General features: G+C 40.6%; 1 protein-coding gene across 3 annotated transcripts in view; it reads left to right on the forward strand.

Moving 5' to 3' along the window:
* The first annotated feature begins 1 nt into the window (after nt 1).
* kcnab1b (potassium voltage-gated channel subfamily A regulatory beta subunit 1b) overlaps nt 2–13,269 on the forward strand; it is a 57,343-nt gene continuing 44,075 nt past the window's right edge. The window contains exons 1-3 of one of the 3 annotated variants that reach the window (XM_088346564.1): nt 2–103; nt 1,325–1,494; nt 10,477–10,934. In XM_088346564.1, coding sequence (XP_088202690.1) covers nt 10,720–10,934 — 215 coding nt within the window. In that variant the 5' untranslated portion in view covers nt 2–103; nt 1,325–1,494; nt 10,477–10,719. Of the gene's footprint in view, nt 104–1,324; nt 1,495–8,960; nt 9,121–10,476; nt 10,935–13,269 lie in introns of those variants that run through there. The other 2 variants (XM_088346562.1, XM_088346563.1) reach the window with 2 other exon arrangements.

The following is a 13,269-nucleotide window of genomic DNA, read 5'->3' on the forward strand; positions in this document are numbered from 1 at the left end:
AGTTCCAGCCACCATCGAACGATTCATGTTTTTGGTATAAACAGGTGAAAAAGTTGCGTTGATTGCGCCTATTTAAATTCGAACTGGATTCTTCCCAAATACAGTATGTATAATATTTTTTAAAACCTTTATGAATATTCGAATATTGAATCAATATAAAACTAATTCTAATCATTACTATTGTTTATGTTTATTATGAACTGAATACGTGAGGGCGTTTCGTTGTCTGCTCAGGTACCGTCAGCTTTATCTACAGTACTTTCATTTTTCTTTCTTTTTTTCACGTGGTTTTACTTGCCCTGTCTTTCTCTCTTTCTTTCCCTCTTTCTTGCTGTCTCTCCTTTCTCGCTTTATATCTTTCTTTCTCCCTAGCTACTGTTTCTCTATCTTGATGTTCTCTTTTTTTCTATCTCTTTTGTTCATCTCTCTTTGGCTCTTTTTTGTCTGTCTCCTTGTTTTTTGTTTTTCTGTCTCTTTTCTCTCTCTTTCTCCCTCTCTATCTATCCTCTTTTTCTCTAGTTTTTCTTTCTTTTTCTTTCTCTCGCTCTCTCGCTGTCTCTCCTTTCTCGCTTTATATCTTTCTTTTTCCCTATCTACTGTTCCTCTGTCTATCTTGATGTTCTCTTTTTTCTATCTCTTTTGTTAATCTCTCTTTGGCTCTCTTTTTTGTCTATCTCTTTTTTTCTTTCTGTCTCTTTTCTCTTTCTCCCTCTCTATCTGTCCTCCTCTTTTTCTCGCTCGTCTTTCTTTTTCTTTCTCTCTCTCTCTCTCTCTCGCTGTCTCTCCTTTCTCGCTTTATATCTTTCTTTCTCCCTATCTACTGTTTCTCTCTCTATGTTGATGTTTTTTTTTTCTATCTCTTTCGTTCATCTCTCTTTCGCTGTCTTTTTTGTCTATCTCTGTTGTTTTTCTTTCTGTCTCCTTTCTCTCTCTCTCCCTCTCTATCTGCCCTCTTCTTTTTCTCACTGGTCTTTCTTTTTCTTTCTTTCTTTTTCTTTCTCTCCCTCTCTCTCTCTGTTCCCCTTCCCTCTCACTCTCACTCTTTTCTGCTTCTACCCTCTGTCGCTTTCTTTCTCTGCCTCTCTTTTTCACTCTGTCTACCTCATTCTTCGTCTTCTCTTTCTCTTTTTTACCTTTTCACACCTCCCAGGACCATCGGGCAGATTTTCGCTTTGTCTTGCTAGCTTCACTCAGAATAACGGTGACCTCACTCAAAGAAACCCTCTATACAGTACCTCCCCCCAGCACCACCATAGCCCCTCTCACAAAAAAATGTGCTGTCAACATGAAGAGGAATGATGCATGCCGACTGGATGTATTTCAGGAAGGCCCCTACAGAGTTGCTCGAGCTGGATTGCTGCTGTCTCACTGAAATGGGGAGGGGGTTGTACCCATATTCACCCCTCCAGAATCCCACCAGCTGTCCTCCAGAAAGCTCTCAAGCCAGCAGGGTTTATGGGAGAAGCTTTTTCCACGCTCTGAAATGCTCCACAGGTAACATATGAAAAATTCCATTCAAAAGAAATGAGGTGTTTATTATTCGTGTGCGATTTTTGCGGGTAGTCCGGACCCAGGCTTGGGGAGTAACGGAACGCGTGTAACGCCGTTACGTTATCAGGATACCCCCAAAATATGTTATTGTATCCTGTTGCAGTTACAGTGAAAAAAAGCTGTCATCAAACTACGAAAAAATATGGATTACTTTGCGTGATTACAATAGTATTTCAAATCATATTTGTGTTCCACACTACAGGGTACAGTATTGAAGTCAGGGGTGCGTTCGTTTTCACTTTTTATTATTTTCCTCGTTCCCATGAACTTTGTTTACATTCGCGTCTCTCTTTCTCTCTTTCTCTCTTTCTCTCTTTCTCTCTTTCCCTCTTTCTCTCTTTCTCTCTCTCCCTCTCTTCCTCTCTCTCCCTCTCTTCCTCTCTTCCTCTCTCTCTCTGTCTACTGTCTCATTCCCACACACGCAGTTGCACATTTTGTTGTGAGATACTGAGTTGCTCGACATGAATGAGGTTTATTATAAAAAAGTTCAAAAATGAAGTATCTTGGACGTTCACTGTAGAAGGAAAAAATACATGCAAATATAATTAAGTAGAATAATACATTTTCTTATTCAAATTATTAATTCATTTTCTGCATTAAATTATTGTTGGTAATATAATGATTAAAAGGATAACCACAAACCTGTCCTTTTTTATTTTCCTTTTTTATACTTCCTTTTTTCCTTAACTTCTTTATACAACATGATAATTCGTAATATAATGCATCAAAGCAAGTGAGCCGTTTGAGAGCCGGCTATCTTTGATGAGTTGAGCCGAAAAAGCCGGTTCTCTAAAAAGAGACGGACTTCCTTTCACTACACAACTACCACTGCATGATGGGAAATCCCCAGGCGGCAGACGCATGCTCACAGCAGCATCAGCAACAGTTTCAACATTCGGTTGTATCCGGCAACTCTCCCTCTCTATCTGTTTCTTATACCCTTCTTTAACTTTCTATCTCTGTTTCTCTCGCTCTGTCTATCTCTTTATTTCTTTTTCTTTCTCTCTCTCTCCCCCCATCTTTATCTGTTTTTTTTCGCCTTCTTTCACTTTCTATCTGTTTCTCCCTTTCTGTTTCTTCTGTCTCTTTCTATCTGTACATCTTTCTCTTTCTTTTTTTCATTCTTTCTCTGCCCCATCTCTTTCTCCCTTTGCCCCTCTCTCCCTCTTTTCTTCTCTCTCTTTTTGCCCCCCTTCTCTCTCTCTCTCTCTCTCTCTCTCTCTCTCTTTCTTTCTTTCTTTGTTTCTCTCTTTTTCTGTCTCCCTCTATCTCTCTTTCCCCTCTCTCTCTATCTCTCTTTGCCCCTCCCCCCTCTCTTTCTCTCTCTCTCTCGACCCATGCGAGAATAATTTCGAGTTTGACACACCTGCTTTGAGTCAAACAGGCCCAGATTAGTAGGCCTTTCTTCACCTTCATTTTCCCCACAAACATATAAACCGAAAAGAAAAACGTTTTCAATTGCGTAAAATCGACAGGATTTGAATACGAAATCAGCTCGGATTTCTATGCATCGCTCAATGGGATTTCTTTTACTCACATGTGCAGGATGTTGCTACTAGAAACCTCCAGGGGGGACGTTTGGCAAGAATAAGCGTGGGTGTCATGTTCCGATACGTGCTTCAAAATGTCTAAACACAACGTTCCGGTTTTGTAAACAACAACAAGCTTGTGACTCAAAACACTCGCACATCTGCAATGAAATGAGTACAAATGTACGTGAAACGGTTACATGGTATATGGTCGCATTTATATAGCGCTTTTCAAGTCACTAACGATCTCCCAAAGCGCTTTACAATGTGCTTCACACTTACCCATTCACACACACACACACACTCACACACCAACAGCAGCCATGCAAGGGACCTACCTGCTTATTGGGGGCATTAGGGATTCAGTGTCTTGCCCAAGGACATCCCACCTGAAAAACATGGACAAGGTATGGAAATAGTTGATTTAAAAAAAGGAACTTTTAGCAAAATTTGAAACGGATAAATGAATGCCTTTTATTATTTTAGAGATCATTCTAAGCTGCCCTAGCTGTTGAGTTGTGTGCATATTTGTATAGGCATGTTCGTTATATGAAATATTCTTCACTTCTTTATGTGCAAATGTCCCAATACTCTTCGTCTCACATGTCTTGGCTAAGAAAACGATTTCACTCAATCTTACCAAGTAAGATTTTCTAAGATGGATACATTAGTACATGGTGTAGAAAAGCCTCAGCACGCGGGCCGCATGCAGCCCAGCAGGCTTTTGAATTTGGCCCTCCAAACAAAATGGTTAAAAATATCATGAAAATACTCATGATCATAAAAATGTGTTTTTCGGTGCCTATTTGTCATTGTCCATTTGTATGTCAACAACAAAATAATACTTGAAAAATACAATAAAAAGATACTACAAAACTACTACAATATGAAATAATATCAATTAAGTGCTTAAAAACAGGGACCTTTGTAACGGAGCGCAGCGGGAAACAGGAAATAAGGACTTATTCGCGTAGACGTACTCACAATTTATTGGGGGAAGAGGAGGAGGGTGCGCACACTCGATCCGGGGATCGATGGTCGCGGAGTGGATTAGAAAACAAACGGATCAGACCAAAAACAAAACAGGATCAAACGCAGGCAAATTTACAGACTAGTCATTTCTCAGAGTTAAACAGAACTTGCAGAAATCTCACAGAAGGTTCACAAAACTCTCACAGGTTTAACAAAGTTTAACAACACTCAGGCATAGCACAGCTCAAAGGAACGCGTTTAAGTACTCCAAGAAGCAATCGGTCAATGCATCTCAGCAGGTGTCCGTGGGCGGGGCCAATTGGGCGCCGTGGCAACCGCGCGAGAATCCAGCGCCACCCGGCTGGGACCAACTGGGCGCCATGGCAACCGCGCCAGACGTGACAGAATCCCCCCCTCAAGGGACGGCTCCTGAAGTCTCAACAAAAAACAAATACATCGCCCCCCAGAATGGGCTGATGCTCCCGAGGAGGGTGGCCCCATTTCAACCTCTGAAAAAGCAGGAATGGGGAGAGGCACGGCCGGCAGGCGGACGAATCGGAGTGGCCTGCGAACGAACCAGGCTGGTATGTGGACGAATCGGAGTGGCGAGCAGATGAGTTGGACTCGCGGGTAGAAGAATCAGACAGGCGGATGGGTGAATCAGGCAGGCAGACAGGTCAACAATCAGGCATGGCAGGCGGGCAGGTGGACAGACGGACGAGTTTGACAGGCGGACAGGCAAATCAGGCAAACAGACGGGAACCTCAGACAGATCCGGCGTTGCAGGAGAGTCGGCCAAGTCAGACGGGCGAGTGGGAGTGGCGGGCAGACGAGTCGGAGTGACGAGCCGGGGAGTCAAACAGACAAGCTTGGGAGTCGGACCAGGGAGCAGGGGAGTCTGACTGACAGACGGGTATGGAAGGTTGGCCGACAGGCGCGGCGTTGATGCCGATAGGCGCGGCGTTGATGCCGATAGGCGCGGCGTTGATGCCGATAGGCGCGGCGTTGATGCCGACGGGAACCTCGGACAGCTCGGCGCCAAATCTTTAGAAATTAATTACCGTATTTTCCGCACTATAGGGCGCACCGGGTTATAGGGCGCACCCCCAAAAAATAGTTTTTGGTCCTATATCTTCCATAGATAAGGCGCACCGGATTATAAGGCGCTACAATGGGAACGTCGACAAAACAGTCAGATGATTCAGTCAAACTGATTACCCCCTTAACATTCCCAAAGCTTGCAAAGAAGCAAATACGTGTCGTAGACACGTGCGGATGCGGTCTCCGTACGATGTCACTTGAATGCGTCATTTCAAATATCATTCGGAAGGTTGAAGTCTTGGGATTCAAGAAATGCCAAACATTTCTGTGTTTCTATTTTCTTTTTCGCTCACAACTTTACTGTGCATATGACAATAAACACTTGGAATTGAGTTTAATTCACTCAACTCATCACAGCAACATCAAGATCGTTCTAAAACAAGATACCGGGAAAATATAAAGCCGCATAACTCACCTAAGTTCTCACGTTCAATAATGATACGCAATCATGGTCTTCTTACAACCGTGAGTGAAGTAAATCCAGGAGAGTAGAATATTTACAAATACAGACTAATGAAACATGTTTCTTTATGGCGTACTGTAGCAAGCTTGCTACGCCATTGCTAAACTCGGCCGATTGAAGGGTTTGTTCTGGGCATCTAGCCAATCCGAGGCTCCGAATAACTTCAGCCAATAGTGATCGATTCAAATGATGATTGACACATTGGTTAGCCAATGAAACGCCGGTATATAAATCCCAGCATACACCGCGGACTTGCTACGCCATTGCTAAACTCGGCCGATTGGAGGGTTTGTTTTGGCCATCTAGCCAATCCGAGGCTCCGAATAACTTCAGCCAATAGTGATCAATTCAAATGATGATTGACACATTGGTTAGCCAATCAAACGCCGGTATATAAATCCCAGCATACACCGCGGACTTGCTACGCCATTGCTAAACTCGGCCGATTGGAGGGTTTGTTTTGGCCATCTAGCCAATCCGAGGCTCCGAATAACTTCAGCCAATAGTGATCGATTCAAATGATGATTGACACATTGGTTAGCCAATGAAACGCCGGTATATAAATCCCAGCATACACCGCGGACTACTCCAAGTTCGGGGTAAAATCGAGTCGGCGGCCGTTGAGTAAGTTGCGAGACCTTGCGAATTTAATATTGAGCCATATATAAGGCGCACTGTGTTATAAGGCGCATGGTCAGCTTTTGAAAAAAATTAAGACTTTTAGGTGCGCCTTATAGTGCGGAAAATACGGTAAATGGTTATGACGAAGCTCTATGTTGTGCCGCCCACAATATGAAGAGGTAGAGAGGAGACAGGACCAAGTGAAGCTACTACTTCTCAAGAAAGTCAAAATATATATTAACAAGAAACATATATACTTTTAATCTAACATATAGTGTCGGCTAATTGAATGATGTTTAAGCTCTCTGGTGCCTCACGCACATTTTGAAGAGGTAAAAAGGAGACAGGACCAAGTTGTACTACTCCGTCTATAGAAAATAAAACACATTATAATGAGGATCTTTCTAACAAATAGTGTCGACGGATTAAATGGTTATAACCAAGCTCTCTGTTGTGTCACACACAATATGAAGTGGTATAGAGGAGACATGACCAAGTGAAGTTATTACTTCTATAGAAAGTCAAACTATGTATATATTAACAAGGAACATAAAAACTTGAAATCTAATAAATAGTGTCGGCTGATTGAATGATGTTTAAGCTCTCTGGTGCCTCACGCACATTTTGAAGAGGTAGAAAGGAGACACGACCAAGTTGCACTACTCCTTCTATAGAAAATAAAACCCATTATAATGAGGATCTTTCTAACAAATAGTGTCGGCAGATTGAATGGTTATGACCAAGCTCTCTGTTGTGTCACGAACAATATGAAGAGGTATAGAGGAGACACGAACAAGTGAAACTACTACTTCTATAGAAAGTCAAACTATGTATATATTAACAAGGAACATAAAAACTTGAAATCTAACAAATAGTGTCGGCTGATTGAGTGATAACGGTCAAGCTCTCCGGTGCCTTGTGTACATGATAAAGAGGTAGAGAGGAGACACAATGAAGTTGTGCTATTAAGTCAAGTCAAGTCATTTTTATTTGTATAGCCCTAAATCACTAAGAGTCTCAAAGGGCTTCACAGATTATTACACTATATTACACAGACTATTTTTCACCCGACGAGAAGAGTAGGTTATTCATATGCTATGGAGTAGAAGTGAGTTTAAGCTTAGATTTAAACATTTCCACTGAGGTTGCAGATCGGATCTCAGGGGGAAGAGCATTCCACAGCACCGGTGCCCGGATGGAGAACGCTCTCGAACCAGCAGAACACTTCAGAACACTTCTTTGCTCTCAGATCGTAGGCTTCGGACCGGGACATAGGGGGAAATCAGATCTGAAAGATAAGAGGGAGCAAGTCCATGTATGATTTTGTATAATATTAAGAGAATCTTGAAATCACATCTAAGGCTAACTGGGAGCAAATGCAGGTTAGCCAAAATCGGTGTTATGTGATCGTACTTTTTTGTCCTAGTTAAAAGCCTCGCTGCGGCATTTTGTACCAGCTGAAGAGACTTGATTCTAGCTTTCGGGAGACCAGAGAGTAGTGCATTACAGTAATCGAGACGCTGACATAGAGAATCAAAATATGTTCTCATGAGGAATATAAATGCTTCAAATATTTCAAACAAGTGGTGTTGGCTTATTGAATATTATATTGTGAAGTCAGGTGAAAAATATGTGGGTCTTCTTTTCTTATCGGCAGATACCTGATGTCATATTTGGGCATCGCTAAAAAAAGTGGGAGTTTACAGAGCGTAAAATTACAATAAAAGCATTTAAATTCTTAGGAATTCAATATATTAAAAATGTATCGTTTACCAAATTGTTCGAATTAGTTATCTGACTCCATTAACCAAACACAACATACATTCGCCTAACAATGCATGCTCGTTTCTTTATGGAAAAATGAACAAGAGACCAGCATTTCCACACGGGGGCAGATTTAATTTCTTAAATGATAAACTAAGTGAATTCCATCAAATTAGCCGAATTAGCCAAACTAGTGTCGCTCTTCGTTGAGCCTCTCTCTCGATTGTCCCTTGATTTTCTCCTGAAGTTCTTCTGCCCACGTCTTTTCACAAGCTGGCGTGCTGACTCCTCCCATGGGCGTGCCGACTCCTCCCATGTGCGGGCCAGAGACTCCCCACGTGATTTCACCTCGTCTCTTCGATGTCTGGACCCCGAGCGATGATCAAATCAGTGCCTAGCCTTCTGCGTCTTGGCCTTCTCAGTCAGAGTCCTGTTATCTACAGAACTAAACAAAACATTCGCATTCGGAACGGCGTGACCTGTCATTGAACTTAAGCCTTCTTCGTGAAAAATCTTCATTGCATTCAATAAATGTAACTTGTAAAAAATCCTTTATGGTAAAATGTATAAAATCCTCCAATATCTATAGACACAAGCGTTCAAACACGATATAAATAAACGGCGCTTGGCCCGGAGGTGTGCTAGCGTCGTCCCAAGCATGAAATCCTGCATTGTCACATTCCCGGCTCAGCGGGGGGCGGGGGAGAAAACTCAAGACGCCTTCTTGCATTGCTTTCTTCATCATGCTTTACTTATTCCTCCCCCTCCTCACAGCTGGGGAACAGGCATCAGGATTATGAGGGGGTGTTGTGTTTTGCCCACTGGGGGGCGTTAGTGAAGTCAAGCGTTCCTCCGGGCACATGCAAATGTTTTCAAACGCCACCTCAACCGAGTCCATCAACTCTCAGGTTCCGTAAACTCCGCCCCCACCTCTTCTTCTACTCCCTCTCTTCGCGCAGAACCAAACGCCGCACATCTTCACGAGTCAGTCGCGCTCCGGCGCTTCATCCCTCTCCATTTTTGCTCCCGTGCTAAAATAAAAAGCCTGGAGGACTTGTCAGGCAGGTCTCATCAGACCGCATTCGTCAAGGAAGAGCCACCGGTGAGGACTTGCTGCATGTGAGGAGAGTTTGGTTGGAGGATTTTGGACTTTGCTTGCTTTTTGCCTGCTGTCTTTATTCTGTTCATAATAACTTGCAGCAGTGATTTGAATAAACCTTTTTTCGGAAAGTAGTAAACGATAAAAATCTCGAAAAAGAAAGTCACAAAACTAGGGACGCGTATGGCATTCCCTTGAAAATTTGACCCCCCAAAATGTCCTGTTGTTCATATGATTTTTTTGTTTGTTTTATTGAGTTTTCTTTCATTTTACATTTTTGAGGGGGATCGTTTTTTTGGGATTATGAAATGTTATATTTTTGTCTTGTTTATTTTCTTTTTGAAATGCTTCTGAGTATTTACTTGTTTTCTGTTTTTTTTAAATTATTTTTCTCGTAAAACCTGGATAAAAACGTATTTTAGGGGAATATTTTGAATAGGCTTGATAACTTTAGCTTTTTTTTAATGGTCGGGATTTTTTTCTGTTGAAATAAAATTTTCTTTTAGGTTTTTAAAAAAATATATAAAATATTAATTATTATTATTATTAAATTAATTAATTTAGTTATTTTTTAGCTGGATTTTTTTTTTACTTTTCTAAAATAAATTCAGATTTTATTTAGTTTTTTTTAATTATTTTTTTTAGAATTTTTTAAAGCTGTATTATTTTTTGCTCTTTTTGTGAGAATATGTTTTTTCGGGTTTTTTCACTGTTTCATTTTTTAATATTCAGATTTTTTAAAAATATCTTTTTTTATGAATCTTTTATAAGACATTTATTTTTCAGTTTTTTGAGAGAATTTTTACCTTTTTGGACAGAAAAAAACATTCTGATTTGTTTTCATTATTATTTCTTTTTATTATTATTTATATTATATTTATTATTATTATTATTGCTTTTATTAAATATGTATATTTGTCTTTTAAAAATCAGTTAATGGGGATTCTTTTAATTTTCTTGAACATTTTCTCTTGTTTTTCAGTTCTGCTTTTTGGAGAAAACAATTCAGTGCTTTTTTAAATTGGGTTTGTTGTTTATCATTATTCTCTGTTATGTTTTATTGGATTTAAAAAAATGTTGTTTTTTTTCAAATGTTTCAAAGACATTTTTCTTATTTTTGGTTACGTTTTTCATAATTTCTTTTAACGGGAGCTGTTTTGGGTGTTGTTTTGGTTTCGGTTTGTTTCATGGTTTTTAATTCTGTTTTTTAATCTACCCCCACTTTGAAAAATATCACTTTTGGGGATGTTTTTGTTTCTCTTGCGAATTTACTTTTTAAAAAATATATTTCTATTCTGTTTTTTTTTTAGGAAAGGAAAGGAAGAACAGCAATGTAAAAATAATCTCACTCTTGTCCATTTTTTCCTCATTTTCAGACGGAGTCCCTCTTGAATCAAAAAGGCAATCATGGGTGAGGCGGGGGCTTGATTTGCCTCCCTTCCTTTTGAAAAGAAAAAGAGACTGATGCTTCTTCATCCCACGCTTGTGGCCTCCTTATGAAACTGCCTGACCTTAAGGCCGGACCTTCACCTCCTTGGCAAAAGAATCAGCTCTCTTGGGGCAAGAACGGCGACCTCGGGGTGAGAACGGAGTTCTCTGGGTGAGAACGGCTCGCAGCCATGCAGGTATCATTTGCGTGCACGGACCACGGTCTGAAGGCTCCCCGAAACGGCGAGCACAGCAAACAAAACGCCACGAGCCCCAACCCAACCAGCCAGGCCAGGGCCCGATTCCGCACCGTGGCCCTCATCGCCCGAAGCCTTGGCTCCTTCACGCATCGATACCACCACAACCTCAAAGAGTCTACCGCCAAGCTCACCGGCATGAAGTATCGGTAAGTTACGTTGTTTTTTCAGTATCTGGGTTATCTAACTATTTTTTTCCGCTTTACATCGCCGTTACCGTTACTGACGGTCAAAAGCGGCGCATTGATGCTGCTGCAGATCGCCAACAGCGTCGTGCTCCTGCACACGCTTTTCCAGTCTCCTCAGAGTTGTTTACGTCACGTCTTTTCGGACCATGTCACCAAGCATACAGTTAGATTACGATTACAGACACTGCCCTACTTACGAAAGAGATAGGTTCCGAACGTAAGTTAAATTGTTCGTATGTTGCTTCGGTTCTATATTTTGTATGTTTAAGGTTTATATAAGTATGTTTAAAGCTTGTAATCTGTATTGTTTTGTACTAAAAATTAAACATTTCATAAAATAATATGCTCTATAAAGATAAATAAAGTTAAGTTTGACTTACTTTTGGAAGTTGCGCTTCAAGATGGCTTCCTCTGTGGTAAAAAGTGGCCCTAAAAAGCATTCTGACCATTTTCTCAACCCCATCAATCTTTCTTGTTCCACTTTCATTTCAAAAGAAACGGCTCACCTCTTCTTTACACTTTACACCAACTATATTGAATGGATGCACAAGATTATAACTATAAAAATGTCAAAGTTCTTAGTGCGATGGAGATACAGTATAGAATGTTTGCACACGAATTAGGAAGAGGAAGCCGGATTTCTTCTTCGGGGTGGAGGCTGGGAGACCTCACAGCTCCACACGCCGGTAACGGTGGAAAAAAGCACTACACTACAGTCATGTACTCGGAAAAAGGTGCACGCAATACGAAATCTAACTTACAGCGATGTCCGGATATTTTTCGACATCCTGAAAAAAATGTTTGTATCTACCGTTTTTCGTAAGTCGAATGGGCGTAAGTAGGGGAGCGTCTGTATAGTATTGGCCAAAGTGCCAAAAGGTAAGGAAAATAATGGCTGTAATATTTGACAGCACCTGATCCGTGTCCTTTGCGGATGAAAAGTCTCTATGAGCTGGCTCTTGGAAGTAAAGGAAGGGGATCCGGCTCACCACCAATCAACAGCTGGTTCCCCCTGAGATGCCTTTTTCTCTTGTGATTGGTCAATATGCATTTTTGGGTATTCTGTGCTGTTGACTCTAAATTTGTTGAGCCTAAAAATATATATTTTTTTGTATTTTATATATTTTTTTGTAGTTTTCTAGTTTAATTATATTTTCTGTGTTTTTCTGTGTTTTTCTTTTTCCTCTTGTCATTGTCATTGTATTTGCCCTTTTGTTTCTCTTATCCAATTTTTGTCTTTTTCTATTTATATCAAAAAGTTCTGTGCATACTGTTACGTAATAATTGGTAATGTAGGGATTAAAACAACCCAAAGAGCCGTTTGGGAACCGAAAGAACTGAGCCCGAAAGTCGCTTCTCTAAAAATAGTCCGAATTTCCATCTCTATAAGTAAACGCGGTGTTTTGTATTTGCCCAGAAAATCTCAAATCTTTTCACACGCTGCAACTTCTTTTTAAAGTCACGGAAATAGTTAGCTTCCCTGGTAACTAGTTACTTTCAATATAGAGTAATGCAGTTTGTAACTCAGTTACTTTTTGGAAGAGGTAGCGTGTAACTATAACTACTGACCTTTTTAAAGTAACGTGCCCGACACTGTGGATCGGGAATATGGAGATGAGCGGCGACAGGCGTTGAGTGGGAGGGAGGACGTGGGTGAGCGGCCACACAAGAACAGGAAGATCTTTTTGGCAGATTCTTATGATTTTTCTACACATGACGTGTGAACTCGACGCAGTGGGATACGATTCGGGTTCTTCTGTTTGACAATTCACGTTGCAAAAAACATTCTAGTCCTGTATGGAAAACAATTTGGACTCGGGGGCCATTTTTGGGTTGAAACATTTCCTGATGGCCTATTCCATATGTTCATTTATGAAGAATTATACATAAATATACATGCAGATATGTACTTTCTTTAATTAATTAATGAGATCAAATTGGTTTTGAAACGATAAGCAAAGCAAAATAATATATTCAGTCCCTGTTTTAAGCACCTCAGGTGATATTTTCTTAATGTAGTACCACTGTAGTTGTAGTTTCGTAGTATTTCTGCAGTCAGATTTTTGAAGTATTTTTGTAGTACAGTATTACTGTTGTTTTATTTTTGTAGTATTTCCGCAGTGGTATTTTTGTTGTATTTTCGTAGTAGAATTATTGAGAAATAAAATTGTAAGAGACAGAACTGGAGTAGTAGTGGAATTGAGCAAGCGTGTTAATAAGAGAGTACTCGGTTGGTTTGGACACATGGAGAGGATGGATGAGGAGCGAATGTTGAAGAGGATCTACAGAGCAGAAG

The sequence above is a fragment of the Urocampus carinirostris genome, chromosome 1, assembly GCF_059441175.1.
Source record: "Urocampus carinirostris isolate Australia breed hairy pipefish chromosome 1, RoL_Ucar_1.0, whole genome shotgun sequence".
Taxonomy (NCBI): Eukaryota; Metazoa; Chordata; class Actinopteri; order Syngnathiformes; family Syngnathidae; genus Urocampus; species Urocampus carinirostris.